We start from the raw sequence: 27964 nt of genomic DNA, 5'->3' as shown, positions 1-27964 counted from the left end.
AGATGAGAGACTGAGGGATGATTTAGGAAGACTGTTGGAGGTGGGATGGGATGGACTATTTTCTCCCAGATCCAAGTAGGAAAATGACGTCCCCTGCTGCAGGTTGCAGCGCTGAAGAGTCACGTGAACAGGACATTTACAGAAGCCCCTTTCCTCCAGGAAGTCACCTTCATGAGGCTTTACCCCTCCTCTGCCAGCCTCTCAGTTTTCCAGCTGACCGAATCAGTCAGCTTGGAACCGACAACTCTCTCGTGGTTTGTACCCGAGCCCGGTCCCCCTCATCTTAGTTCTGGTTTTGTGGTTCTTTGGTCTTCAGCACGCAAAGGCCCAAAGTCAGTAAACCGACCGGTCTGACTGGGGGTTTGGTTGGGAGCGCAAGATGAGCGAAGGGGAGGTGCCTGATTTCCTTATTTCAATTGTCTGATCCATCATCCATTCGCTTCTGAGCGACTTAATCTGCGCCAGGCCCTGTACCCGGTTCTAGGGAACCTCGGTTAGTGCTACTTCGCCGCTCCCTGGCATCGGACACCCGGCGCTGCGGAGGTCCGGTTCCTCTTGTTTTCAAGTTCTATGTCCCAGGATAGGAATACGCTCAACCTCTGGAAGCCCCCTCGGTTCTTGATGTCACGTCCCGAGCGGTGCCGTGCGGGAGGCCTCCCACCCCCCACCCCGCCCCCACGCGCCGTCCAGAACTTGTGGCCAGCGGGAACGCGGCGCGCCCCGGGGCCACATCTGGCAGAGCGGGCACGCGCGTGTCACTAAGACGCTCATTCACCGGCGCAGCTGTCGCCATAACAACCGGAGCCCGGGAGTCCTGGCGACGCTGGGGCGGGGGTTGGGGCCGACGGCCTCGGGAGGGACCCGGCTGGAGCTGGGGCTGCAAGCTCACCCGCGGGCGGGAGGGCGCCACGCACGTCGCCGCGGCCGTCCCCGCGGGCGGGGATCGAGCCCGCCGCCGAGCGTCTGAGCAGCCGCGCGCAGAGCCCCGACTCTATGGCCCGCGGGGAGCGCGCCGCCGCTGCGCCGCCCACCCGCAGCCGGAACCCAAGCTCCAGCGCCAGGCAGAACACAGCGGCGCGCGCCGCGGCCCGGGGCCCAGGGGCCCGGCCGCCCCGGGCGCGGGGCATGGAAGCCCGGTAGCCGAGAGGCGCGAGGATCCCCGCGGTGGGCAGGACCCGCCGAGCGAAGACCGCCAAGCCCAGGGAGAACCGGAGACAGCGAACCGCCCGCCCCCGGCCGCAGCCCCGCCAGGGCCCTCCCCCGGCGGCGCGCCCCCGCGCGCGCACACACTTGCACACCTTTCCTCTGCTCCTGCCCAGCCTCGCCTGGCCCCCGCTGAAGCACCCTTGGGGGCCCGATGCCATGGGTAACAACTTCTCCAGTGTCTCCTCTCTGCAGCGAGGAAATCCGAGCCGCGCGTCGCGGGGCCACCCCCAGAACCTCAAAGGTAGGCTTCGCCCCATCGGGGTGCAGCTGGAGGGCTGCAGCGCAGATGGAGAGGTGGGCAGAGGTGCGGTTGGGGAGGACCGGCAGGTGCCACCTGTTGTGTGCATTTGGACAGCGGGACAGGCGCTTCTGGCAGTGGAGGTGGGCTGGGGTAGCAGCTGATGGGCGCTGATGGTGGAAATGAGGGCGGATGGCGGTCGGTGGGGGTCTGCGCAGTTCTCCCTGTCTGCCCTGGCAACGTCATTGGAGTCCCCTCCTGTAATACTAGGCGTGAAGAGGTGGGGAAGGCATTTGCGGGGTGGATAGGGCAGTGTGGAGGAAAACCCAGGTTTTCCAGCTGAGCTTCCCAAGGGAGTCATCTTGGTCTTTGTATCTACCTTGGGCTGGAGAGACCCGGCTGGAAGCACTAGTTGCATTTCCAAACACAGGATCTTAGAGATCCAGCAGGAGCTGGTGGTGTGCTCCCGGGGTCTTCTGTAGCGGGTAATCTTTTGCACCAACTGAATCAGCTTGTTTTTTCAGTTTACCCAAAGACAAAATATCTGGTTTGAACCCTAGAAAGAGGGGTAGGGAGCTTTGAAATGGATTCACCTTCACCGGCAAGGTTTGCTATGTCCCTCCATCCATCCAGCATCCTCTGGGGAGGCCGTAGGCTCAGCCCCAGGCTTTACAGCTTCCAACGTGTCCCTGACCTTTGGAAGATGCTGCTAGGTTCTCCCAGGCGCTTGAACCCAGTTGATTCTCTCCAGAAAGCTGCTTTCCCATCGTTATCAGAGCCAGTTGCCTGTAGTTCTAGGGGCACAAAGATAGCTAAAAGCTCCAGGGCTTTGCAAACAGCAATAACAATTAAAACACACAACAGGAAACAACACAACCCACTTCCTCAGTCTCCCTGGATGTGACTAGGGTAGTAGTAGCGCCCTTTAACCCAGAGCCTTGGTGTTTACAAAGACCGTTCGCAGACATCTTTTCAGGAAGTGCAAAGCTTCTCTGGTTAGTCAGCAAAAGTATTCATATCCATTTCATAGATGAGGGACCTGAGGGTTGTTTCCATTTCCAGAGCCAGTAAGAGTCAGAGACAGAGTCAGGCTTCCAGCCCTAAGGGCTCCAAACTCCCTCTCCTGTTTTCTAGGCAGTTAAGTTCAAGATGGAGAAGGGATGATAGACCAACCACTGTCCTGCATTCTAACTTGTCTTTCAGAGCTTCACCTCCACACTGCTCAGGAAAATCAGCGGGTCTTAGTGGATTTATGGAAACTAATTTGGTGATACATGCACAGGCCCTTTGGAGTTATGCTTACTGACCTTGTAATTCCTTGAAGAACCAATTCAAGGAAATGGAGGTGCAGGTGATACTTACATCGTTAGGCTAGGATGCTCATGACAGCATCATTTAGAATAGGAAAGCAAGTAAATGCCAAGGAACCATGGCATTACCCCTTGGGGGAGGATGTGCAGTCGTTATTTTCAAAGACTGATGACTTGGGGGAAGTGATGGCAGCATAAGAACAGCATGCAAAGCTATGAAGACTTTGTGATCCCCACCCCTTGTGATCCCCATTTTGTTAAAAGGCAGTTATGTGGATAAAAAGGGGAAACCAGCAATCACAAAACAAGAATTAAAAAGGAACATTTCTTAAAGACTCTAGGTAACAAATCATGGAATTTTGCTTCCTTTTTATTTATATTTTCTTTCCTGAAGTCTGTGCAATAAACATGTATTTTTTTAAGTTAGTTCCATACATGTGTATAACACATCCTGGTTACTCTCTCCCCTTCCTGTCCACCTTTAGGAGCCCTCCCTCCTCCCTGCCTGATCCTTCTCTAGGTTCATGGTTTGTTTGTTTTGTTGTGCAGCCCGTTTCTTTTTCTTTGAAATGCAGGGCCATCTGTGTGAGCTGTGGTTTGGGGCTATGCATTGAAGTCTGGTGGGGTCACTACTAGATGCACCCCTGAAGTCAGTGACTTCAGGGTCACTGGTCACCCAGGGAAAAGGAGTCTTTTCCCTGGATCTGTCCGTAGGACACAGTTAAGCAGTGAGGGGTGGGGCCCTGTGAGCTCTTCCTCTGTCACTGGCTGGGTGTTGATTTTTGTGCAGACCCAGCGCAGTCCTCCGCAGTTGTTGAGAGAACTCTTGACTGCGATGGCTGTGCATTTCTCGTCAGATGGATTTCACAGTCCTCCCCATATTGAGCCTCTTACAGTCTTCCTGCCCCCTCTTCCTCAGTGTTCCCTAAGTCTTGGAGGTAATGATACGAATGTCTTATTTGGGGCTGATCATTTAGCTGCCACTTATTCTGGGCACCTTGTGAAGCCACAAATCTCTGTGTCCATCACAGTTCCCTGGAAAGAGAGGCTTCTCTGGTTAAGGCTGAGTGTGGTAACTGTCCATGGGCACAAACATATAAGATAGTTCGACATTATGTCACTTTAGCTAAACAACAGGACCCCTAGGTTCTATGACTGTCCCCACAACTGGCTTTAGAAGGTGTTCAAGCATACTAATATTGATTCACTGCTGTGGAGTGGTTGGCTATTTCTATAACAGTTGTGCCATTATCGCACAAGTGAGAGCACCTTGCCTAGCAGTTTGGTATCATAGTTTATAGGGTTCACAGTGTGGTAAGACTACTGATAGCCCATCTACCCCCAGAAGCTGGTATAGAACTTCCAGCACTATGAAAGTTTGCCATCGGGGAAGAGGATTCCACTAAGGTGTGTGGTGTCTTCAGCAATAGGGTCTTACAGTCTGGTTCCGGTGGGCATCAAAGAGGAATGGCAAGAGCTTGTATTGTTTGGGGGCCTCTAGGGCTTCCCTAACTCATAAGGAGTTAGGCAATACTTAGCACCATTTTTGTCTGTGTTCCCAGCCATGCAGGATATCTCCCTTCCAAGTTAAAAAAGTTTGGTTATGGGCTGGAGAGATGGCTCAGCAGTTAAGAGCACTGACTGCTCTTCCAAAGGTCCTGAGTTCAATTCCCAGCAACCACATAGTAGCTCTCAACCATCTGTAATGAAATCTGGTTCCTTCTTCTGCCCAGCAGATATGCAAGCACAACACTGTATACATAATAAATAAACAAATCTTTTTTAAAAAGTTAGGTTATAAGATTGCAGGTTTCCAATGGCTTTGCCATATACCCCCCCTTTTAGGTGATCTTTCCTGTTGCCCCTCATCTCCACACACCCCCACCCCTTTCCTACTCAAACCTCTTCACCTCTGGCATTCCCCTCTCACTTTCTATGTTAACTAGATCTACTGCCCACCATTTCTTAAGGAATCCCCTCCCAATGGCCTCTTTCTAGATTTCTAGCTCCTCATCAGCTCTAAACTGAACATACAAAGTTAGAGAGATTCAGTTATGACCCACATATGAAGGAGAATGTGTGCATTTATTTTCCTGTAGCTGGGTTGTCACAGTATAATTTTTCCAGTTTCATCTATTTTCCTACAGAAGTATTATTTTGTAATTACAGATGAGCTGCCATGGGCTGGGGCTATAACAGTGGTAGAATGATTGCCTAATATGAGTGAAGGCCTGGATTCAATCCCCAGTGCTGCTAAATAAATACATGAATAAATAGACTCTTGGTGTCAGCATGAGTAAAGACTGTTTCTAAGCACCAAAAAGAGATTGTTAATGAGGAAGGAATCTGAAGGCATCATCTGGATAAATTTCTTCCCTTACAAATGAGAAGAAAAAGAGAAAAAGCACACTGATTTGTTCAAATGACTTAGCAGAAGTCTGAGGGGCAAAACTGAGCTCTGTCCTTCATGGGCAGGGGTTTGCTGGGGGCTGGCAAATTGATCTTGTTGTTCAGTGCTCACAGCCTGTCCCCCTAAAAGAGACGCTGTTCTTTTCCTGGCTCCATGGAAACCTAGAGGAGTCCCCAGGAACTGTACACCTTTTAACCTAACACTAGGTTAGGGATGTGAGATCTCTGTGTCTTTGTCAGAAGGCAGGAGAAGATAGGGGAGGGGTCCCCGCTTTCCCGCACTCATTCACATATCTGGTAATACACACCTGATATCCTAGCATGGGAGGCTGAGGCCAGACGAGTGTGGGTTTGGGGCCTGGGCTAGTGAGACACCCTCAAAGAAGGCAGAAAGGGAGGAGAAAAGAAGGAAGTGAGGAAAAAGACAGGAGGGAGGGGGGGCAGGGAGGAAGAGGATGTCCATGAACGCACATCCTGGGGTCTTCTAGTCTTCCTCCTTAGCCTGATGCCGAGGTACTTGTTCCTCTTTTCCTTCTCTAAGGAAGTGGTCACCTTGGGGATTGGAAAGATGGTCCAGTGGTTAAGAGCTCTAGCTGCTCTCTCAATGGACCAGAGTTCGGTTCCTAGAACCCATGCTGGACAGCTCACAACCATCTGTGACGTCAGCTCTGGGTGTGATACCATCTTTTGGCCTAGTGGGCACCCCCACATGTGTGAATTCTCTCTCTCTCTCTCTCTCTCTCTCTCTCTCTCTCTCTCTCTCTCACACACACACACACACACACACACACACACATCCCAGAATGAAAAGAAATCTATCATATTTATTCTGTAATTGCTTAGTGTTCACTACAAATTCCCGTCTATCCTTGTCAACACTGCCATGAGCACCCCTTCTGGTAGAATAGGGGCCACTCAGAATTGTATTCTAATAGTATTGGTGTTGACCCAGGGCCATGATTCCCCCAGGACCATGACTTCGGTGGCCCAGCCTGTATTCTGTGTTCAGCAGCGTGCAGTTGTGATTTTAGCAGTGCCCATCTAGAACTTGGCTGGGGTGGAGGAACCAGCTCCTTTTCTTCCCTTTCTGTTTTAGCTCATTGGTTCCTCACTGCTTTAATTAAAACGGCTGCTGGGACCCGACATAACAGGGGGACGTCAGATCTTGTGCCCATCAGGCTGATGTGAAGTGGACTCTGCTTTCCCCTGTCAGGGGCAGAGTTTGGTCTTTCCTGGAGACACACTAGGTCTGAAGAGTGTGGATCTCGGAGCATCCGGGGAAGCCAGGTGTAGTGACTGACTGACTGACAGTGCCTGAGGAATGGTGTGCTGGGGTTGGTTAGTACTCTAAGGCTGCCGCACTGACGATCCCGGAAAGGCAAGGTGGAGGGAGGCGTGGAGACACATGTTTGCACGGTTGGGCTGTTGAAAGCCCAGGTCTATGTGTCAAGGTCAGAGATGGGAGGGACGTCAGGGCAAGTTTGGGCTGCAGGAAGTGAATGTCGAGGGACGCAGTGGAGTCCTATCGTGTGTGGGCAGGAGAGGGACAAGGCCTGGAGGACGAGAGTACTCGTGTGTATATTCTCAGTGAGAGGTGCAGGGTGACTCGGGAGGGGATTCATGCTTCATACTGAAAAACACAGGGAATATGATCTCCCACCCTTTCCAGCTCTTTCTAAGTGCTTCCTCATTCCCCGCCGAGTGTGGAGGAACAGACGCTTGAGAAAGCTCTGGGGAGAAGTTACTCAGCCCGGTGGTCACCTCCCACCTTCTAAAAAATTCATTGCAATAAAATTCACACGATGTGAAATTTACCATTTTAATGCATGTAATTTAGAGCCATTTACTTCATTTACAGCGTTGTACCATGACTGCTTCTATCCAATTCCAGAATATTTTCATTGCCTCAAAAGGAAACCCTGTGACCATTAAGCAGCTACTATTGTTGCCCCTGACTCCCTGGCAACCACAGTTCCTGTTTCTGTGAACTGGCCTATCATGGACATTTCGTATAAATGGAATCATGATAACTGGTCCTTCTTTTGGGTTTCTTCCACTTGACATGATGGTTTCAAGCTTTATTTATGATGTAGTATCTCTCTCTCTCTCTCTCTCTCTCTTTCTTTCTTCCAATTAAGTAATATTTCATTGCATGAATAAGCCACATTATGTTCATATATTCATCAGCTGATGGGCATTTGAGTTGTTTCCAACATTTGATTATTATGAGTAATGGTACTGTGAACACTTCCATATAGGTTTTTGAAAAAAGATTAATTTTGTATATATATACATATGCATATGTATATATGTATACATATGCATATATATATATATATATATATATATATATATGTCTGTTTGACTGCATGTATATATATGCCATGTGTATGCCAAGTGCCTGATGAGGCCAGAGGAGGGGGTCAGAGCTCCTGAAACTGGAGTTGCAGTTGTGAGCCACCATGTGGGTGCTGGGAACCAAACCCTGGTCCTCTGAGGAGCAGCCAGTGCTTTTAACCAGTGAGCATCTCTCATAAGTTTTTTGTTTGAATTTGTATTTTCAGTTCTTTGGGGAGATATAAGGACTGGCCAGCTTTAAAAATATAATACTTCCCGAACTGGTCACCTCACTAAGTACTGGTTATGACAGTGGCAGGGAGCTCACTTACCGTCCCCTAAGCTCTAGTGCTAGCTAGACACCTGGTGTTTCTGTCTCCTTTCTGGTAAGGCTGAGGCTCCAGGTGGCTGAGGGAGACCCAGCTAAGGAGTTTTGCTTCTGGGCCAGAGTGGAGAACTTCCTTGAATATCTTAAACTTCTTCCTTGCCTCTGGGTGGAGGGTGGAGGAGGGGTCTCCCTGGACCAGGTCCTAGGCAGTTCTGTGCCATATATCCCTGTTGCTGTTTGTTTAAGACAGGGTCTTATGTAGCTGAGGCTGGCCATGAACTTCTGGTTTTCCTGCATTTCTGTGTTTTGCTTGCTTGTTTTTCTGTTTCTATTTTCTTTTTTTGGTTTGCTTTTCAGGACAGGGTTTCTCTGTATAGCTTTGGAGCCTATCCTGGCACTCACTCTGTAGACCAGGCTGGCCTCGAACTCACAGAGATCCATCTGCCTCTGCCTCCTAAGTGCTGGGGTTAAAGGCAAGCTTGCTTGTTTTTCATATTTATTTGTGAGTGTGTGTGTGAGAGTGAGTGAGGGGTGATGAGAGAGAGACAGACACTGAGAGAAAATGTGTGTCAGTTTTATTCTATCATGTGGGCTTTGGGTGTCCTACTTAGGTAGTCAGGTTTGGTGGCAAGTGCATTTACCTGCTGAGTCATCTTACCGTCCTTTATATGTTTCAAGGGAAGGTCTTCTTCTGTAGCCGAGAGTGGCCTGAAATTCACTATGCAGCCTAGGCTGCCCTCAAGCTCATGACAGTTTTCCTGCCTCAGCCTCCTGAATTCTGGGATTGCAGGTGTGCACCATCACACCTGGCTTGCTGCTGTCTTCATTCCTGCCTCTGGTCTTGAGAGTGACCGTACTGTTATCGTTAGTCCTCCCGTCCACAGTAGCTTAGGCAGCCAGAATCAGATAATCAAAGCTTCCATTCTTTGGCAAACTCAGACATTTCCATGGCTGTCTGGGCTCCTTCCTTAGTTGCCATGATGTTGGCAGACTCGGTGAGCTCATCTACCCCCCAGCTGCAGCACAGAGGCCAGGGTGTCTCTGGTGGCCTCTTTGGTCACACTAGATGTCAGAGAGGCTGGGATGGACAGCTACCTATCTCCCCTGTCAGTTTTCAGTTCAGCTTTACCTTTGAACTCTGTTTGCTAATTATCATCGTAATATTTACAGTAGCAGTCCTGTGTTGGGTGGTTACTGTGTGCTAAGTATGTTCTATGTAGATTTTTCCATCAATACTCTCCTGACAATATACCAAAGCATTTTACAGATGGGGCAAAGGCTGAGAGACGTTGAGTGACCTGCCCTAGATCTGTTAGAAATGAATGGAAGGGCAGGAGAGGTGCTTCAGCAGATGGGGTGTTTGCTGTCAAACCTGATGATACATGAATTCAATCTCCAGAGCCCATAGTGGAAGCAGAGAACTGACCCCTATGTACACTGTTTCTGACGTCACACTATACTGTGACACAGCCTCCCATGGGTAATAAAAAAGGTGATGGGCTGGGCAGTGATGCATGCCTTTAGGGGGCAGAAGCAGGCCGATCTTTGAGTTTGAGGTCAGCCAGTGCTACAGAGTAAGAACCTATCTTGGGGTTGAGGGTGATTGGAGAAGAATTGGCTGGAGCTGGAATTCAACCCCAGGATCCTTGGACTTTAGAGTTTGCTGCTTGTCTCAGGGGCTGTTCTATTGCTGTGAAGAGACACCATGGCCAAGGCAACTCCTATAATAGAGCATTTAATTGGGGATCATTTACAGCTTCAGAGGGTTAGTCCTTATGCAGGATGGCGGGGAGCATGATGACATTCAGGCAGGTACTGGGACAGGAGCTGAGAGCTACACCCTGATCTCCTTTTGGGCAGTTGGGGCAGGATGGTGGGTACGAGGGCGTGGAGGGGTGGGCAGAGAGACTGAGGTTGGCTGCGCATGGGTTTTTGAAACCTCAAAGCCTACCCTCCCTACACAAACTTCCTCCAACAAGGCCACACCTACTCCAACAAGGTGACACCTCCTAATCCTGCTCAAATAGTACCACACCATGGCGACTAAGCATTCAAATATCTGAGCCTATGGGACACTTCCTATTTAAGCCACCATGCTACTGTATCTGCTACCTTGTCTTGGGTTGGTTGGTTTTCTCTTCAGTCGTAGGTAAGAGACAAGGCAGAGCTCCGGAGGCAGAAAGGAAGTATAACAAAGGTCTTGATGCTCCCTCCCTTTGGAAGCCAAAGGACATCTAAGGTGACTAATGCAGGATCCCCAGCCTCCAGCCCCTCACAGCTTCCCCAGTGACTTTGGTTCCCAGCAGCCATATTGAGCAGCTCACAACCACCTGTAACTCCAGCCCAGAGAGCTCTTTCTGATCCTCTCCTTGCCTTCACAGGCAACATATACTCAAACCGACACACAAATAAAAACAAAAACATGTTCAAAAGTCAAATCCCTATTTCTCATGATGCCTTCAATAAAGAGGAATTCATAACTCTCCCAGTAAGTGTAAGGCTGGTGTGTTTTCTTCTCTGAGTTTTTGCCCCAGGACATGGAAGGTCACAAGGGAGAAGACTGGTCTTAGAAGTATTTCTCCTTACTGGGACTTTTTGCTGTTCCTGGAATGGTATCTTGCTCTGCCCAGGCAACCAATACTGATACATAACAACACCACTGGCCGAAGGCTTAGACAGCAGGAACTTGTCTCTCACACTGCTAAAGACTGGCTGTCTATACTAGTTCTGGTCAGAGCCCTTTTCTTGTCTTGTACACTCCTCCATCTTATTGGGTCTTCAGCTGGCCCTTCCTCTGTGTGTACACACATTTTTATAAGGCCACTGACCCACAGCGGGTGTCATAACTCTCGAGGTTCTCACATCAAGACCAGCCCTTGGCTTTAGAGTCCAAGCTAGAGGCAAGACAGGCAAATGTAGGAACAGATGGAGGAAGGGGGGAGGGGATCAGGAGTTGGGCACCGCGTAGCGGATGCCAGGGTTGCCTTTGCCCTGGTGTGCAGCTGGCTGGGGCTGCTTCCTGTTAATCTGCGATTATCTCATTCCTGGACCTGCACACCCACAGGCTAGAGGCTGAGGGGCTGCTTCTCGCTGAGCTGGTTGCTTTGGCAACCCTGGGCAGGATGCAAGTCTCCTTGGTAACATCTGGGAAACCTACTTCAGGGACGCAGGGACATGAACTAGCCAATGGTCAGGCCTGGTGGCACAGAAAGAGCTGGACCAGACCATAGAGATGGGCAGGCCTGTGAGGAGAGTGGTGCTTTGGGGATAAGCCCAGTTGGCTCTCTGCCATTTCTCAGCCATGTGATCCTGTGGGTGTGGCTTATCAGGAGATATTACTGAAATCCTGCTGGTTCTGAGCTGAGCAGGTGCTGATATTTGTAGAGTGAGGCAGGGCACTTTAAGAACAAAGGCTTTCATAGGCTTCTTTGAGGCAGGTAGGTGGCCTGGCTGTTTTTGTTCTAGCCACAGTTTGGGGGTGGTGACGTGGTGGTGCTCTGGGTTTGGGCACAGGGTTCAGACATGGTTTCCTGGGATGCTCTGGTGCGGGGGAGAAGCTCCATTTAACAAACACACACTAGGCCTGAACAGTGGCCAGCATTTCTGTAGGGCACAGTAGTGTTCCACAATAGATGGGGACTGGCCACCATGGAGCTAGTGGGAAGCAAGCAGAAACCAAAATGATAAATGAACAAATGAAAATGAGTCGGAATATGATAATTGCTAACATTCGAAGAGCCTGTGTGGCATGTCTTCTTCCAACTGAACTATCTGAACTTGAAAAATGGTATTATATTAGTAGGCATGCACCCACACAGGAACATAGGCACATGTGGGGTTCAGAGCACAACTTAGCGGAGAACTCCCACCCTCTACCATACCAATCCTGGGGACTGAACTTGGCTTGTTAAGTTTGACAGCCCAAGCCTCACTTGCCCACTATTTTAACCCTTTGAATGATGGTTGACATGCTGTATAGGAGTGATTTTAACCCTTTGCAGATGGAGAAAGTCATATGGTTGGTAACAGATAGAGCTGAGTAGAACTCTAAGATGTGTTTGACTTTAAGCTACCACTTTTAAAAGAGTAAAACTCGGTTGGTAAAGTGCTTGCCCAGCTCAGAGTTAACGCCCTGGATTAATGTGCTGGTGTTCATTTGTAATAGAAGTGCCTTGGATGGCAGCAGTAGGAGGATGAAGAATCCAAGGTTATTCTTGGCTACACAGTGAATCCTAGGCCAGCCTAGGTTAAATGAGACCCTTTGTCAACAAACAAACACGCACAAGAAGCCAAAACAAAACAACAAAAAAATTAGGCCTGGAGTGGTGCTATCTGCCTGCAATCCCATCCTTTGGGAGACTGAGACAGGGAGATCTTGAGTTTGAGGATATCCTGTGTTACAAAACAAGACTCTGTTAAAAAAAAAAAAAAAAAAGCCGGGCGTTGGTGGCGCATGCCTTTAGTCCCAGCACTCGGGAGGCAGAGGCAGGTGGATCTCTGTGAGTTCAAAGCCAGCCTGGTCTACAGAGTTAGTTCCAGGACAGCCTCTAAAGCCACAGAGAAACCCTGTCTTGAAAAACCAAAAAACCAACCAACCAAACAAAAAACAAAACCAAAAAGAAAAAAAAAAAGAAAAAGAAAAAAAAAGAAAACCAAGCAACCCACAAAACAAACAAAATGGAACATTTCTTTAAACAAAAATTTAAAAAAAAATCTTGACTTCTGTTGGTGCATAGGCTGAAATGCCACCTGGTGCCCTAAGGTGGAGTGGCCGCTGTAGCCCTGTATCTGGTTCAAATCATCATGCTGGGTGTACAGATGGAAGGCAGTCCTTGTGCAGGCAGGTGCTGATGCTGGGGATGTGCCAGGCACCAGTGTGTGACTGCTTCCGATTTCTCTAGCCTAAACCTCCAGGAGCCCCAGCAGATTTACAGCATCTGCAAGCTCAGCCCCGTCCCCAGGTCCAGAACAACTATGAACACCTATATAAAGTGACGTACAAAGCCCTGGTGTCTCTTTCTACCAGCGGTCAAAGGAGTTCCAAGATGAACCTAAGTGTAAGAGGACATGGACAGAGAGGGACAGACTCCCAAACATGCCTGTCTGGCTCTCCCAACCCCATCCACTGACTTTGCAAGTGGTAGCTTGATAATGTCTTTTTGACATAATTTTTAAAAACCATCTTTTCATTTCAGGACAGTTTTAGATTTATAAAATTACTGGAAAAGGGAATTGGGAATTTCTGTAATTCTGTCCTAGGTTGCTTTTCTGTTGCTGTATTATGGCCAAAAACAACTTGGGGAGGAAAGGGTTTACTTCATCTTACAGTCCACTCTCGAGGGGCGCCGAGGCAGGAACTGGAAGCAGAAACCACAGAGGAATGATGTTACTGGCTTTCTCTCCAGGCTCGCACTCAGCTACCTTTCTTACATACAGCTCAGGCCAATCTGCCTAGGGATGGAATCCCTTTCAGTGAGTTGGACCCTCCAACATCAATTAACAATCAAGAGAATGTCCCCCAGACATGCCCACAGGCCAGTCCTATGGAGGCGGTTCCTCAGTTAAAGTCCCTCTCCCCACATATGCCTAGATTTTCTCATTCTCTTTCTCACGGTGCTGGTAGTCGAATCAGGGTCTTTGTGCGTGCGAGACAAGTGCTGTACCACCCAACTGCAACCTTATCCCCAGTTGCTCTGCTGTTAGCGTCTCCCATTAGTGTGGAATATTTGTGACAATGACAATTCTGACACTGTGTTATTAATGACTGTAGTAATTTAGATTTTCCTCAGTGTACCCTAGTGTCTTTTCTTGATATTAGACTCCTCATTTAGGATAATACATTCTATTTGTGGTTAACACTCTGTGTGTGGTGTGTGTGTGTGTGTGTGTGTGTGTGTGTGTGTGTGTGTGTACACTGGTTGGGCATTTGGAGACTAACTGGAATTTGATGCCCCCTCATGATTAGATTGTGGCTGCAGGCTTGGAGAGAAAGCCTCTAAAGGGTAAAGTGTCATTTTTACCCTGTTATACCCGACTCTGGATGGCCGGGTTTTATGGCATTGAAACTACAGGAACAAGGCCAGCGTCAGTGAGGTTCCTTCACTGGGACTTTCAGCCGAAGCCAGGGGAACACAGCTGTGGGGATCCATGCAAATGTGAGGTCAGCCTGGCTTACAGAACTGGTTCTAGGGCAGCTTGAGCCACAAGGCAAGGCCCTGTCTAAAGAAACATCTGAGGGTATGTCTCAGTAGAGGAGCACTTGCCTAGCATTTGTGGGGACCTAGGTTTGATCTCTAGCACCACAAAAAGTCAAAAAAAAAAAAAAGTAGAAGCCAGGTGGGAATGGGGTGGGACAGCATTGCTCCTTGCTGAACAGGAGACAGCAACAGGCTTTTATTGGTTGCTCTGGGGTGCGCCAACATTCAGTAATTGTCCACTGGTCACGGGCAAGATTTACAAAGATGTTTTCCTTCTTGTGCACAAGCACTTTCTCTTGAGGTTTTCAGGCTAACGGATGGTTGACTTAACCCAGGAGCTGCTGAGTTCCTCATTGTCTCCCATAATGTGTCCTCATAGTTTGGACTCATAATGAGACTGAAGGACAGTCGATAGTGGAGTTGCTAAGAAAGCCCAAGGGCTCAGGAAAAGAAACACCTACCAAACCCAGTGGGCAATAAACCAAGTAAATGCTGAATTATGATCTTGGGCAACACATTTTAAAATGGTCATATATCCATATGCAGAACTGAGTAGAGTCTGGCCAAGCTTAGACAGCAAGAGGGGACAGGCAGAATATGAAGACAGAGATGCCAAGCCTTTTATCCCATCCCACTCATCTGTGTAGACTCCAGTGAAGAGTCAGTGGTTTCAGCAAAATGGACTTCAGGTTCATACAAAGTCACCAGGACAACTGTTACCACAACCCATATCAGGGGTGATTTTTGCAGCCAAGCTTGTGGGTCCATTTATAATGCATTGCTTATTTTCATGACCTTCAAAGTTAGTAACTAAAACTTTATTTTAATTTTGTTATTTGGTGTTTGTGTGTGTGTGTGTGTGTGTGTGTGTGTGTGTGTGTGTGTGTGTGTGTATAAGTGGTTGTGGGTTCGGGCAGAGGCCAGAATAGGGAGTTAGATCCCTTAGAGTTGGAGTTACAGGCAGGTATGAACCATCTAAGTGCTGGGAACCAAATTCCAATCCTCTATAAGAGCAACAAGTGCTCTTAACCTCTAAGCTGTCTTTCCAGCTCCCCACAATTAGTAATTTTAAATAAAATTTTGTTATGAGAGAAAGAGACAGAATGACACACAGACACACAGAGAAAGACAGAGACAGAGACAGGTTGTGTGTTGAGATGGGTTATGAAGAGACTCTGGCACCTTACTGTATGCATCAGAATTCCCTAGAGGAAAGGAACCAATAGAATGAATATACACTATAAAGCATGTTTATTGGCTTGGCTTGCAGGATGGGGCTGGGGAGTCCAGCAGAGGCCACCTGCATGTTGAAAAGAGCCTGGTAGCTTCTCAGTCCGTGAGTCTGGATACCTCAGCAGTCCCAATCTGGTGCTGAAGGCCTGCACTGTTCCTGGACAGCTGCTGATCTTGGGTCCCTTTTAGAAGGTTCAAGAAGCTGGGTTTTGATGTTAGCAAAGGATGGAGGCTGTGGCTGAAGCAATGGGATAGCAAGTTCACTAGTTAGAAGTGAAGGCACGCAGGCCATGGGCAGGCAGGCCGTGGGCGGGCAGGCCGTGGGCAGGCAGGCCGTGAGGGAAAGGACTGCTTTGTGCTAGGGCCACCTTTTATTTGTGACACCAAAAGGTGCTGCCTACTCTGGGGGAGGGCCTTCTCCCTTACTTAACCCTTCCTTGAGGTGTCCTCACAAACCCACTCGGAGTGTGTATCTTGGTTGATTCCAGATACAATCAAGTTGTCAACCAAAACTAGCCATCACACAAGGGCATTACCAAAGGGCATTACATGGGATGTGGCTTTGGGAACAAGTGCCCTTTGTCTTTGTCATTTCTATCACCATCTTGAACTCCACAAGTATTTAGCTTGATTTAGTCATTGGGGCTCCAACTGTAACTTGTCAGCAGTCTGGCCTGATGGCCTACTCTGGTGTTTTATGACAAGGTAACGGGGTCAAAGCATGCCTTTCTTCCTTCCCTGTGCCAGTTCCCGCCTAACGCCCAGCACCAGTTAGATGGTTAACTGGTTTATCACTGTTGCTGTTGGGTGAGTGCCTGGCTCAAGCAGTGTTTGACAGTTTCCCCGTGGGACCTCCATGTTGTGCTCTTCGGAGGAAAGTCACCAGACAGCCACCATTAGGAGGACAAATAATGCTCCATCTCCTTTCCTAGGCTGACCTGGGACCTTCCTGCCTCCATCTCTGGAGTGGGGATGACAGGTTCAAGCCACTCTGCCTGACCCGATAGTTCTTTACTCAGAGACACTTAGGACAAGTGACAGGCAGTGACTGTGGGTGTTTGACTGGGCTTCGGTCCCAGGAGGTTTCCTTAGGTAAACGACCTACTAAGAGCAGGGTCTACTTCATGTTTCTAGAGGGAGCAGTAACCATGCTGGACATGGCACACTCCACATGTCTTCCCGGTACCTGCATGTTAAACATCGCAGCTTATCCCACATGGTAACCATGCTGGACATGGCACGCTCTACATGTCACCCCTGGTGTCTGCATATTAAACATCACAGCTTATCCCAATGTCCTTACATTCTGTTGGAAACTCTGAGCTAGGTGTGAGCCATGCAGTGAAGGCCCAGGAAGAACTGGGGTCCCTGCACTGAGCAGAGGTCCAAGCTCAGGGTTGTTGGGAGATGCTGTTGACTTAGAGGACTGAGTCAGGCCATAAGCATCCAGTGCTCCTGGCCAAGGAAATTTCCATAAAAATCTTAAGCATCCATGTCCTTGTCTCAGCTATCCCATAGGCTGTCTGTCCTCGCAGGTAACTCACTAGCTATGTGTGGAGATCTAGCCAGGAGGAACAAGAGCTGATTCTTCCTGGGATGCAGGAAGGTGGGGGGTGGTGGTTACTGACTTACCTGGATGGCCTCTTTTAAAAGCCCTCTTCCCCCTAGAGGCCTCCTCACCACTCCAGAGGTCAGAGAAAGGACAAAAAATGGAGAGCTTTGCCGGGGCCTGCCTGGCATCTGCTGAGAGGCTGCTTGTGTCCCCTGGGAGATAGAGTGTGTCTAAGGAGAGTGGTGTGCAGCGCCACAGAGGGAGGGGCACCTTGCTCCAGGCAGAGTGAGTGAAGCCGGAAGGATGCCCTAGCTATGCAAAATGCCCAACAAAAGTAGTTTAAAGGGGGAAAGATTTATTTCAGTTTTGTTTGTGACGTCTCAGTCCACAGTCACTCGGCCGAGGTGAAGCAGGGCAGCATGGCAGAGTCTGGGGTACAGAGTGAAACAGCTCTCCTACAGTGGGCAGGAAACAGAGAGCGTGAGAGGTTCTACACTTCCTACAGGGAGGAACCACCTCCCAACAGCCCATTCATTGTCCATGGCTTCATTCATCGACAAAGTTTGAGTCCTCATGGCCCAGTCACCTCAGTAGTGCCGCCAGCTGAGGACCAGGCCTTCAGCACATGAACGGTGAAGGACATTTCATCTCAAAACTGTAACGGATTCTATGCACAAAACCTCATGAGGTGCAGAGGCTGGGGCTCAGGGGACGGGCCAGGGACCCGGGCTCTAGTGTGGATCTGATGATGGAGATGGTTAGGACAACACAAGCCAACGTTTTCTCAGCAGAGGACAGCCCACCTGGACACTAAGGCTCTGACTCCACAAAAGTAGCCTGTCTCCTTAATTGAAAAATGAGAGAAAACCTGCTTGAGGGAGATTGGGCTTTCTTCGTCAGAGCTTTGAGTTAGAGTCATGTTAAACAAACAAAGCCAGGCATGAGGATGCAAGCCTTTGATCCCAGCACTTAGGAGGCAGAGGCAGGCAGGTCTCTGAGTTTGAGGCTAGCCTGGTCTACAGAGTAAATTCCAGGACAGCTAGGGATACACAGAGAAACCCTGTCTCAAAAATAAAAGAAAAAAAAAGAAAAAAAATATAATCTGGTATGATGGTACATACTTGCGTGTAGGCGGATCATGTGTATGGGCCTAGCCTGGGCTACATAGCATCTCTCTCTCTCTCTCTCTCTCTCTCTCTCTCTCTCTCTCTCTCTCTCTCTCTCCCTCAAAAACAACCCCCCCAAGTCCTAAGCTAAATAAAAATAGAACAAAACAAAAAGAAACAAAACAGTAATAATCGGCTAGGTGGGTCTTGAGGAGTTGAGTTTTCTCCTCTAAGCTCAGGGCTTGTCCTGAAAGGAGAGGTGGCCTGGCAGTAAAGCTGACTTCCTGATGTCCTAGGTTCTATTTTGGGGTGATGGTGCCATTTTTTTTGCAGGCAAGATTGTAGGCTGGTGCTGGGGTTGCCGGTGTCGGGGTCTAGGCCCCATGCTGGGTGAGGACTCTCTTCTGGAGGACAACTGTCTTCGTCAGTGTCCAGGATCATAACTACAATCAACCTTAGATTTCTATGGCCAGGCATCCTTTTGAGCTCAGGTTTTTAGCGTTGGGGTGAGGCTCCCTTTTGGGGCTTGGGGTTTGTTTAACAGGCCTTGCGGTGAAGAGGGGAAGACTTCCTGGGGCCATGAGCAGATGAAGGGCCCCGTAGAGTCCCCTGAGATGATGCCCAGGCTTCTCCACTCTTTGCTTGGCCCTGAGACCATAGCTAAAGTCACTTTCGGCTCTGGGTGTCTGGGTGTTAGCTTTGGCCAGGCAGTGAGGCTGTCTCCCAAAGTACCGTCTACACTCACTTGAGCCTTCCAAAGTGACACTAATGGTGTGTTCTACAGGCACTGATGGCCATTGCTCTGTGAGTCAAATTCGTGATGACAGTACTTAAGTTGCCCCAGGCACTGCCAGCTTGGTCAGATTAATGCCAGTTGGATCTTAACTTGTGCTGAGTGGCCCCTGGGGGGAGGGCGTGGTCACTAAGCAGGGTTTGTTAAGCCTGGGTTTTCAGGGCTTGGTGCAGTAGAGCTCAGGAGGGCTGTCCAAAGCCAAGCCAGGCTGGTTAGGCCCATAGCTTTGCTCCTAGTGGTCAGTTACCCTGACCAAGGGTGGCCGAGAACGTTTTAAGCATGGTTGAAGGGCTCTGACTGTCTTAGTGGCCAGGATGCACAAAGATTGGCTTCTTGCCTTGGCAGTCCTGGCACCTGGGCGAGAAAATCAGTGTCTACAAAGGGCCTCAGCCTCATCTTCTGTCCCATGGAGAGAGCTGAAGTTGTTGTATAGGAAACATGTTCCATGTGTCTTGAGATGTCAACTGGGTCATGCCCAAGCTCCCGACAGGCGGGTCTAATATGGGGTCCATGGGCTAAGGATCACAGTGAACAAGGCTGGACACAGAATTGTAAATTATGTAAAATTTATGAGATTTTTTTTGTCACTCAGCTGTACAATTCTCCAGTGTGAGCTTTGTAGAGACAGTGTTGTGTTGCCATGTGACATGCCTGTGAGAGGGATGCTGTCTTGGTTTTATTTCCTGGCTGCCTCCTGGGAACCCTCCTGACTGCCTGTACCTCTTGACCAGTGGGTTCTGAGTTGAGGGTCCCTGCTCCCAGCTCTCCCCAACCCTCCTGCAGAGGGACCATCCTGACTTAAAGATGCCCTCATATGCAGTGCCGAGGGGAGGGGCCAGGTGGGGAGGCAGTTTCTAGCTCTGTGGTGATTCCTTTCCTGTTTTGAGAATGTCTCCTGCAGTATGGAGCCGCTTCCCTGTGGCCAGGAGACTCATGACACCCGAGAAGGCAGTCTCTTTGCTAGTCGTTCTGTCTGGGATGCGGGCTGGCCTCATTTGGGTCTGCGGGGATCCCACCTCTGGCTCAACTCTCTGGGCCTGGCCAAGGAGGCTGAGAGGCCTGGGATGCGTCTGGACTGTGGGAGTCCAATCCAGATGCTGACCTCTGGGATAGCCCAATGGGCCTCTGGAGCTCCCTGAGGACATGGCAGCGAGGCTGGGTTGAGCAGCCATGCCAGTTGGAGGTGTGAGAAGGGAAGGCGGTGGTGAGAATCAGCCATGGCGGAGCACAGGTTCAGAGGACTTGGTGACAGGGTGAGGGCTTCCACATTCTGTTCCTTGTTTGAGATAATGCTTGGTTAGTAATGAAAGCACAACAAACCCTGGCTGTTGTCATTCTAGACTCACCTCAGGCCTCCTCTCAGATAGCAATTCCTGTAGGGGAGCTTTCCCTGACCAGCGGGTTAGGTCAGATGGCCTTGGTGTCCTCTGTGCTATGTCCCCGATTACCCAACTGAGCAGTGATCACACCGTCAGTACCCATTTGCTTGTTGGTGATCACACCTCTGCCACTTACTGTGGGTCACCATGCCTAGTGCCTGGCGCTCACAAAGGGCATTTGATGTGCTTTGAAATGAATGCAAGAATAGCTTGATAGGGAAATTCAAACTTGGAACTGCCAGTGTTGTGTGGTTCTTCCTTCCCTTCTCCCCCCTCCTCTTCCCTTTCTTCTTCCTCATCCTCATTCTCACTATCCAGAACCCACGGTCATCTGTGTGCTGACCAAGAGCTCTGTCTCTGAGTTTCACCCCTGGGTCCCCACTTTGCTGCAATGGCATTCCTGAATACCAAACCCCGGTACCAGGTTACTGACAGCACAGGTTCTTTCTGGTGCCAGAGTGAATGCCAGGCTCTGGGCACCAGCTCATGGCCCTGCCCTCACAGCTGGTTGGTAGAGATCACTCGGGTGGAGAAAAGGAAGGGTAGTGAAGGGAGGGAGGGGTCCCCGGAGAAAAAGTGTGTTTTATTTGAGATTATGCTATGTAGCCCAGGCTGGCTTTCTTCTTTCCGTGTAGCTCAGAATGTCCTTGAACTTCTGATCTTCCCGCCTTTGCCTCTAAGTGCTAGACGTGGTGGAGATACGTGTCTCCACACCCAGGCTGTGTGGTGCTGAGGACAAGCCCAGGGTTTGGTGCGTGCTTGGAAGCCCTCTGTCATCAGCTGAGCTACATCCTCACCCAGCCCCTTGTTTGGTCTTTTGGGAGTCTTGTTGGGTAGCCCAGGCTGGCCCAGAACTCATTATATACCACAGGCCGGTCTCTAACTAGCAGTGGTCCTCCTGCCTCTGCCTCCTGAATGCTGGTGTTGCAGGGGTGTGCCAGAAGGCCCGATGAAGGATTTGTTTTGAACAATGGTGAAAAGGGCTTTGCCTTGGGATGGAGCTGCCTATGACACTGCTCAGGTAAGTCTAGCCTCAGTGTGGGGTCTGAATCAGAGGATTCCAAAGCTGTGGGATCCACTGGTCCTCGCTCTCCCCTCTGCACACAAGTGACATTGGGCAGGTCACATTCCTCCCTGAGTGTTGGCATATTCACCTCTAAGATAGAAACCGTGAGGCCTGCCCTCCAGCTGTGAGACACAGTGGCAAAGGCCTTGAAGGGATGAAGGGGCAGGCCAGAGGGCAGGTGGGTATGGAGAGGCGACTTGCTGGAAAAGCAGAAAGTCATCTTACTTCAGCCTTCTCTACTTGGTAAATAATGAAATACACATCTCAGGCAGGTTGTTGCCCCCACTGAGGGGGAGGTAGCTGAGGTGGCTGGGAACTTAGTGCTTGCTGGCCTGGAGGTGTCCAGTCCCTTTTCTTTCTTTCTCCTGCCTCCTGGTCTCTGGGATAAATCTGGTTGTGGTGGTGATGGCGGTGGTGGTGTTGGTGGTGATTGTGATGTGGTGGTAGCGTTGACGGTTACCGCAGTGGTGGCGGTGGCGGTGACAGTGGCGGTGACGGTGACAGTGGCGGTGACGGTGGTGATGGCGGTGGCAGTGGCGGTGGCGGTGACAGGGTGGTGGTGGTGGTGCTGGTTTCTCGGGGTTTTTATGGTTGTCTGCCTACCTCTCTCCCCTGCATAGTCTTCTTCACCATCTCATTGTCCTGCTCCCCCTCACATCTCCAGCTCTGCAGTCCAACTCTGTGTAGCCCTCTCCATCCCCTACCTGCCTCAGGCTTTGCCTGCTTTGAGGCTGACTTTCTGACCTGCTGCCCTCGGCAGGCAGCCCTGGTCCCCAAGCTTCCCAGGAGCCTCAGTGGAGAGCTAGCTTCTCCCATGTCCCAGTGCTGGAGACAAACAGGCGCTTTTTCATTTTGAGTGCTTAATACTGGGAACATGAAGGTCTGTTTAGTCTTATTCAGCTAACATAAACCAGCCGGAACTGGGCCATGGCAGGGAACTCTGCTGTAAGTTCCCTTATTTGGAATGAAATTCATTGTTTTCCCCCCCTTCACATTGGGAGGCACTGGCAACTTTGAGGAGGTCTCACCGGCCTCACCCCACTGTGTAGTTTGCGTGGCCCCTGTGAGGATCACTGAGTGTCTGTGCCGTAAAAGCTGGCCCTGGGACCCCTCTCTTCTAGGTTCACACACTACACACAATCTTAAACCATATCCGATGCTTTGGGAATGAGAACGGCTGGGCTTGTGTTGTCTAATCTTGCCTCTTCCAATAGGAGAAACTGAGGCTTGGAGAGAAGAGACCTGCCTAGACCTACAGGGCAAGCTGTAGTAGGTAGTGGCCTAGAAGCCAGGGCTTCCAGTCTTCTGGTCCTCAGGCTTCTGTGCTCTGGGCCAGTGGCCTGTGTCCAGGATGTGAGCAGAGAGTGAGGTGCTGATTACTCTAGCTGGAGGTAGCCTGAAGTATGGGAATCCTCCCAGGATTCCAGGAAGCTGATGGTTGAGGCCCAGGGCAGGGAACTGGGGAGGGGGCAATAGAGAGGAGATGAGAGGGCACGGAGAAGTGGCTGGGGTCTATGAGAGCTGTTTGACCCTCATCTGTTCTGAGACACAGTATTTTCTTAAATATCTTCCTGGATGTCTTAGATGAACCAAGGTAGTGGGAGGATTTCTCAGTAGTGACATGCTGTGTGGGTCAGCTTACTAGGCAGGTCACTGACTCATGTCTAGGTTTCTTGTAAGCAGGGGTAGGGAGTCTCTGTGAGGTTTCTGCTGACCACTTCTGGCCGAGGTTAGCCAGTCTCCCTCTTCCAGAATCCTGCATCCTGGGAAGTTTGTCTGGGGACAGTCTTCTTGCTCAGACCCCCAAGAAGGCTGGGCTGGTGGGAGAAGAGAGAGCACTAGCAGGGCTTGAGCTTTCAAGGCGGAGCCTGGCTTCACATTTCCTCAAGTTCAGGGCGGATGCTTCATTCCTCAGCTCTGAAGAACAGAGCGAACACTGAATCTGAGTTTACAAAGATATGAACGAGCCCATAGTCACAAAACATCAGCCCCCAAGTCCAAGTCCCCCAATTAGGGTAGGGAAGTAAGGGGGAAGCTGGCTGGCATTGTGGCTGCCATACTCCAAGTCAGGTTCTCCAGGGCAGTGTGAGCCATTTTCTGCCTGCTTCTTCATCTCAGCTAGCAGGACCAGAAAGCTTGTGTTTGGATGATCTTTCTAGAAGACACTGCCTACTTCACATCTTTCAAAAAGAATGTTTCTACCCACTGACTGTTTCTACCAAGGATACTCAGTGGGAGAAGGGAGCTGTAACTAACTGCCCAGTGTAGGACCAGCAAAACAGCCATCTAAGAAAGCAAAGGCCTAAGACATCTTTACCTAAGGGCCTGGTGTGGGGAAATTAGGGCAGGAGACACTGCATTGTTTACTATGAAAATTCCTTTCATTGCTCTTTTGCAGTAACAGCGGTACTGTAGTCCAAGGCTGTTTATAAAGCTACAGTAAACTTTCACTTCTACGCAGGCAGTGACACACTCATTTAGAAAAGACTGCCTTGTAGCCAGGAGCAAAGCACCACCTAGTAAGCTGTGAACTCAGGAAAAGCAAAGATGATGCAAAGAGCCTGTTCCCTGGGTGTCTCCACCCTGGAGATGGTGCAAAGAGCACAGCCCCTGGGTGTCCCTGGGCCCAGGGTATCTCCAGGCAGGGGGACTGATGAAGCTTTTACATTTGCCTTTTAGAAATGTTACCAGTCAGTTGGCTTTTTGCCCCACCCAAATAGGAACTAACAAGTCCAAGCTATAGTCCATCATTCTGGAGAAGGTGAGGCAGGAACTCCAGCAGCTGTTCTCACACCCACGGTCAGGAGGAGCAGAGAGATAAGCGCATCCATAGACGCTTGCTCAGCCAGCTTTCTTCGCGCTCCCACAGTTCAGCCCAGTGGGGAATGGTGCTGGCATCAGTAACAGCAGAGACAGTGTGGTGTTTTAAATAAGGAATGTCCCATGGTAAGCTCAGGTGTTTGAACTCTTGGCCCCCAGAGTGTGGTGTTGGGGGGGGAGGTTATGGGGTCTTTGGGAGGAGGAGCCATGCTGGGGGAAGTGCATTACCGAGGGTGGGCCTTCAGCCTCACCCCACTTCCTGTTCACACTGTGCTTTACGTTTGTTGTTGAAGACATGATCTTTGGACTTCCTGCTCTCGCTGCCTGCTGCCTTGCCTCCACTGTCATACATTATGGCCTCTCTGGAATATAAATAAGCCCAGTTAGCTCTTTCCTCAGGGCAGTGTTTTGACACAGCACCAGAATCAAGCAGACAAGGCTACCCGCCCACAGGCCAATTCTGATCTAGAATTCCACAGTTGAGACTCTCTCTTCCCAGGTGATGATGCCATGGCAAGTTAACATTGAAAACTAACCCTTCAAAGGGCTGGGTTGGCTGACCCAGGCACTCACAGCTCTGAACCCTGAGAGCTAGTCCAGGCTTTAGATTATGGCTCTAGGATTTTTATGCTAGAGGCTTATTGCTGTGGGCATTAACCTCCAGTGGTCCTGGAGCTTGGCAGCCACTGTAATCCTCAGCTTTTAGCAACAGTGGGTGGCAGCAGGCAGCAGAAGCAGCAAGTGACACCTAGGTTTAGAACTGTCGTATAGGCCTCAGTTTCTGGAACCTTCAAATGCTATCTATATACAGTGACAAATGTTATAGCTCTCAGACGCAGCACATTGGGCTCTGCAGCCTTTGACAGTAGCTAGTATTGGAGCTCCCAGGCACAAGGTATGTGACACCCTTGGGTTGTAAGGCTTGGCTGTTCTTTGGAACTCGTCCAGTGACCAGGGCCTGCAGTCTCTTGTCTCCAGCTCTTCAGGCATCATTGTCTTTCTCTTCTCTGTCCCCTGTCATTTCTGTCCTGACCACTGTCTGGAACTCTGTGTGTACACCAGTGTGTGACAGTGTGTGTGTGTGTGTGTGTGTGTGTGTGTGTCAGAGAGAGAGAGGAGAGAGAGAGAGAGTCAGGGAGCAGCCTCCAGTGTTGGTCCTCACCTTCCACCCTGTTTGAGACAGAGCAGTTCTTTGTTGTTTGATGTAGTGTATGCCAGGCTGGCTGGTCCAGGGACTTCTGGGAGCACTAGGGTTATATGGTTGTGGGGATTTGAACTCACGGTCTTGCATTTGCTTGACAAGCACTTTATCCATCGAGCTGTCTCCTCAGCCCCTCTCTCTAGCTCTTTAGCTACCTTCTTATCTGTGTTACCAGCTTGGTCCACTCTGCTAACGGCAAGGAGCAAAAGCAGACACAACACCAGCAACAACAAAACAAACTGACATGTCAAAAAAGCCTTTTCTTCATTCTAATGTTGTAACACCTGGAGCGAGACAGTATCTCTCTCTCTCTCTCTCTCTCTCTCTCTCTCTCTCTCTCTCTCTCACACACACACACACACACACACACACACACACACTGAGCTGAATATCCTTCTTATATGTGCCAGAAGGGTAGTCAGCAGGGGCACCTTCACCAATCACAGCAGTTCTTCATGCAAATGAAATGTATGGTCTGTATCAGCCTATCACAGCACAGTCAGTTATTCATGCAAATGAAAGGCCATACTTGCACAGCAGCGCTGCCCCCCCACCCCGCCGCCTTGTATGTTCATGAGAGTATATTTGTGCCAGTCACCGGCCTTCTGCTGAGCCACCAGTGGAAGGAAATAGCTCCCTGTCTTGAAGGGTGCAAATGGCTGCAGGGTCACAGGGCTGTGTGGAATGTGGCAAAGCACTGTCCCAGTTGTTGGAAACAGTTGTGGCTGGGACAGACTTTGCCAGCAAGCAGTTGTGCAACGAGTTCTGCATATTGGCATTCTGGCAAACTGCTTGGGTGACAGTCCTTTTTTTCTCAAGATGACTGAAGCACCAGAGAAGAATCTACCAGCTATCAACTAGAGAGTCAGTTATCCTGATCCTGGCCCCCAACATCTTCCCTTATTTAAAGGAAAAATAAACATTAAAAAAGGTGCTTGTAGTCGGGCATTGGTGGCGCACGCCTTTAATCCCAGCTCTCAGGAGGCAGAGGCAGGCAGATCTCTGTGATTTCAAGGCCAGCCTGGTCTCCAGAGCGAGTTCCAGGACAGGTTCCAAAGCTACAGAGAAACCCTGTCTTGAAAAACAAAAGCAAAAGCAAAACAAACAAAAGAGGTGCCTACAACAAAGGTGTGTTGTTATCAGTACTTTAATAGTATTTAGTGCTCTGTGCTTGACTTTTCCCACAGAGAGGGGCTTCTTCCTCCAATGTGTCTCAGAAATCGCTTTCACTCTTCTGTGCATGATGAATTTAGGAATGATGAGATAAGGAGATGGAATGTGTTCAGGGGATGAATTCAAAGTCCAAAGAGGTGGGCTTGGCAGCCAAGGTGAATGAATGAATGGGGGGAACAGGGGAGAGAGGAGAATCTATGATGGTGCCAGTTTTCATGTGACAAAGAGGACTGTGCTCCCCCAGGAGCTCAGGCAGAAGGCAATTACAGGGAAAGATAGGGGTGGAGTTCCAGTCAGGATATATTGGAGGGGCCCTAGTATATATCCTGGGGGAATGTTGGGTTAACAGTTCCCAGGTGTGAGCTTGACGCTTAAAGGAGAGGTCATGGCTAGAGCATGTCAGCTACGGTGTCACTTTAAACTGTGTGAACAAACCAAGTGTCACAGGGTAGACAGTATGGAACCTTGAAGGAGTCATCGGAGAGGCACACTGAGAGGCGTGGCTGGCACAGTGTGGTATGCTCAGATGTTAGTGGCTCTTCAGTTGGCATGGGGGGGGTACACGCTCCAAAGGACCTAAAGACAATTCTGGAAAACAAAACAAAACAACAACAACAACAAAAAAAAAACAAAGGAGGACACTCACACCTGCAGATGTTAGAACTTACTATAACCATGCAGAAGTCACAGCAGATGTCCTTAAAGATAGGCGTGTAGATGATGGCACCTAGCAGAGTCAGAAGTAAGCCTTCTTATGAATGGTCAGGTGCTTTCCTGGGGGAGTAAGACCACTTGGTGGTGGAAGGACAGCCTTTGCAACAAATGGTGTTGGAATAATTGGATGTCCGTAGGCATAACAGTGGTTTGGCATTTAGAAATGGATCCATAACTCGATAGTTAACACCTAACACTATAAAATGTTTGGAAGAAAGCACAGGGGAGGAATGCCATGATATTGGATTTGGTGACAACTTCTTGGATATTATACCAAAAGCACAGGTTGACAGAAGTGTTACTGTTCTAGTAGGCGGTGAGAACCTGGGAGAGAGGGACCTAAAAATGAGGTGACTAAAGTCTCATGCAATAGCCAACTTATTCAGAGAATCAGAAAATTTATACTCCAAGGGTTAAGAATAGCCACGTGAGAAAAGTGTACAATTACAAGGCCAGCTGCATGGGGCAGAAACACTTTCCAAGAACAATTCCGTGTTTTGAAGAAACTGAGGTCACGAGACTCTCATCCTGTTTTCTCAGAAGTCTCACATGACTCCATTCTTGGACTGTGTTTGACAAAAAGAAAATAGAGAAACTGGATTTTATAGACATTTTAAAATTCAAGCCTCAGACAACAGCAAAAAACCTCTGAAGCCCAGCCACTTAGGATGCTGGGGCAGGAGGATCACTTGTGCCCATTGGTTTGAAACCAACCTAGTGAGACCATTTCAAAAAACAAAGCCAAGCAAAAAGGAGACAAAACAAAGCAAACAAAACCCAAATGCCCGAAAGACAAAAGCTACCGCTATCAACAGAGTAAAAGGGTTAATCACCAGATGGGAGAAGGTATCCAAGTCACATGTCTGCTAAAGGATTTATATCTAGAATTTATAGAGAGATCT

At 49.5% G+C, this 27964-nt stretch overlaps 1 protein-coding gene across 1 annotated transcript in view; it reads left to right on the top strand.

Moving 5' to 3' along the window:
• Positions 1-1150: 1150 nt before the first annotated feature.
• The window catches only part of Neurl1 (neuralized E3 ubiquitin protein ligase 1), an 81780-nt gene continuing 54966 nt past the window's right edge, over positions 1151-27964 (top strand). The window contains exon 1 of the mRNA XM_027407081.2: positions 1151-1447. Within this exon, the coding sequence (XP_027262882.1) occupies positions 1363-1447 (85 nt within the window). The 5' untranslated portion in view covers positions 1151-1362. The remainder of the gene's footprint in view (positions 1448-27964) is intronic.

This window comes from Cricetulus griseus, chromosome 3 (genome assembly GCF_003668045.3).
Source record: "Cricetulus griseus strain 17A/GY chromosome 3, alternate assembly CriGri-PICRH-1.0, whole genome shotgun sequence".
Lineage (NCBI taxonomy): Eukaryota > Metazoa > Chordata > Mammalia > Rodentia > Cricetidae > Cricetulus > Cricetulus griseus.
Note: the sequence above shows the minus strand (reverse complement) of the source record. Positions and strands in the feature narration are given on the sequence as shown.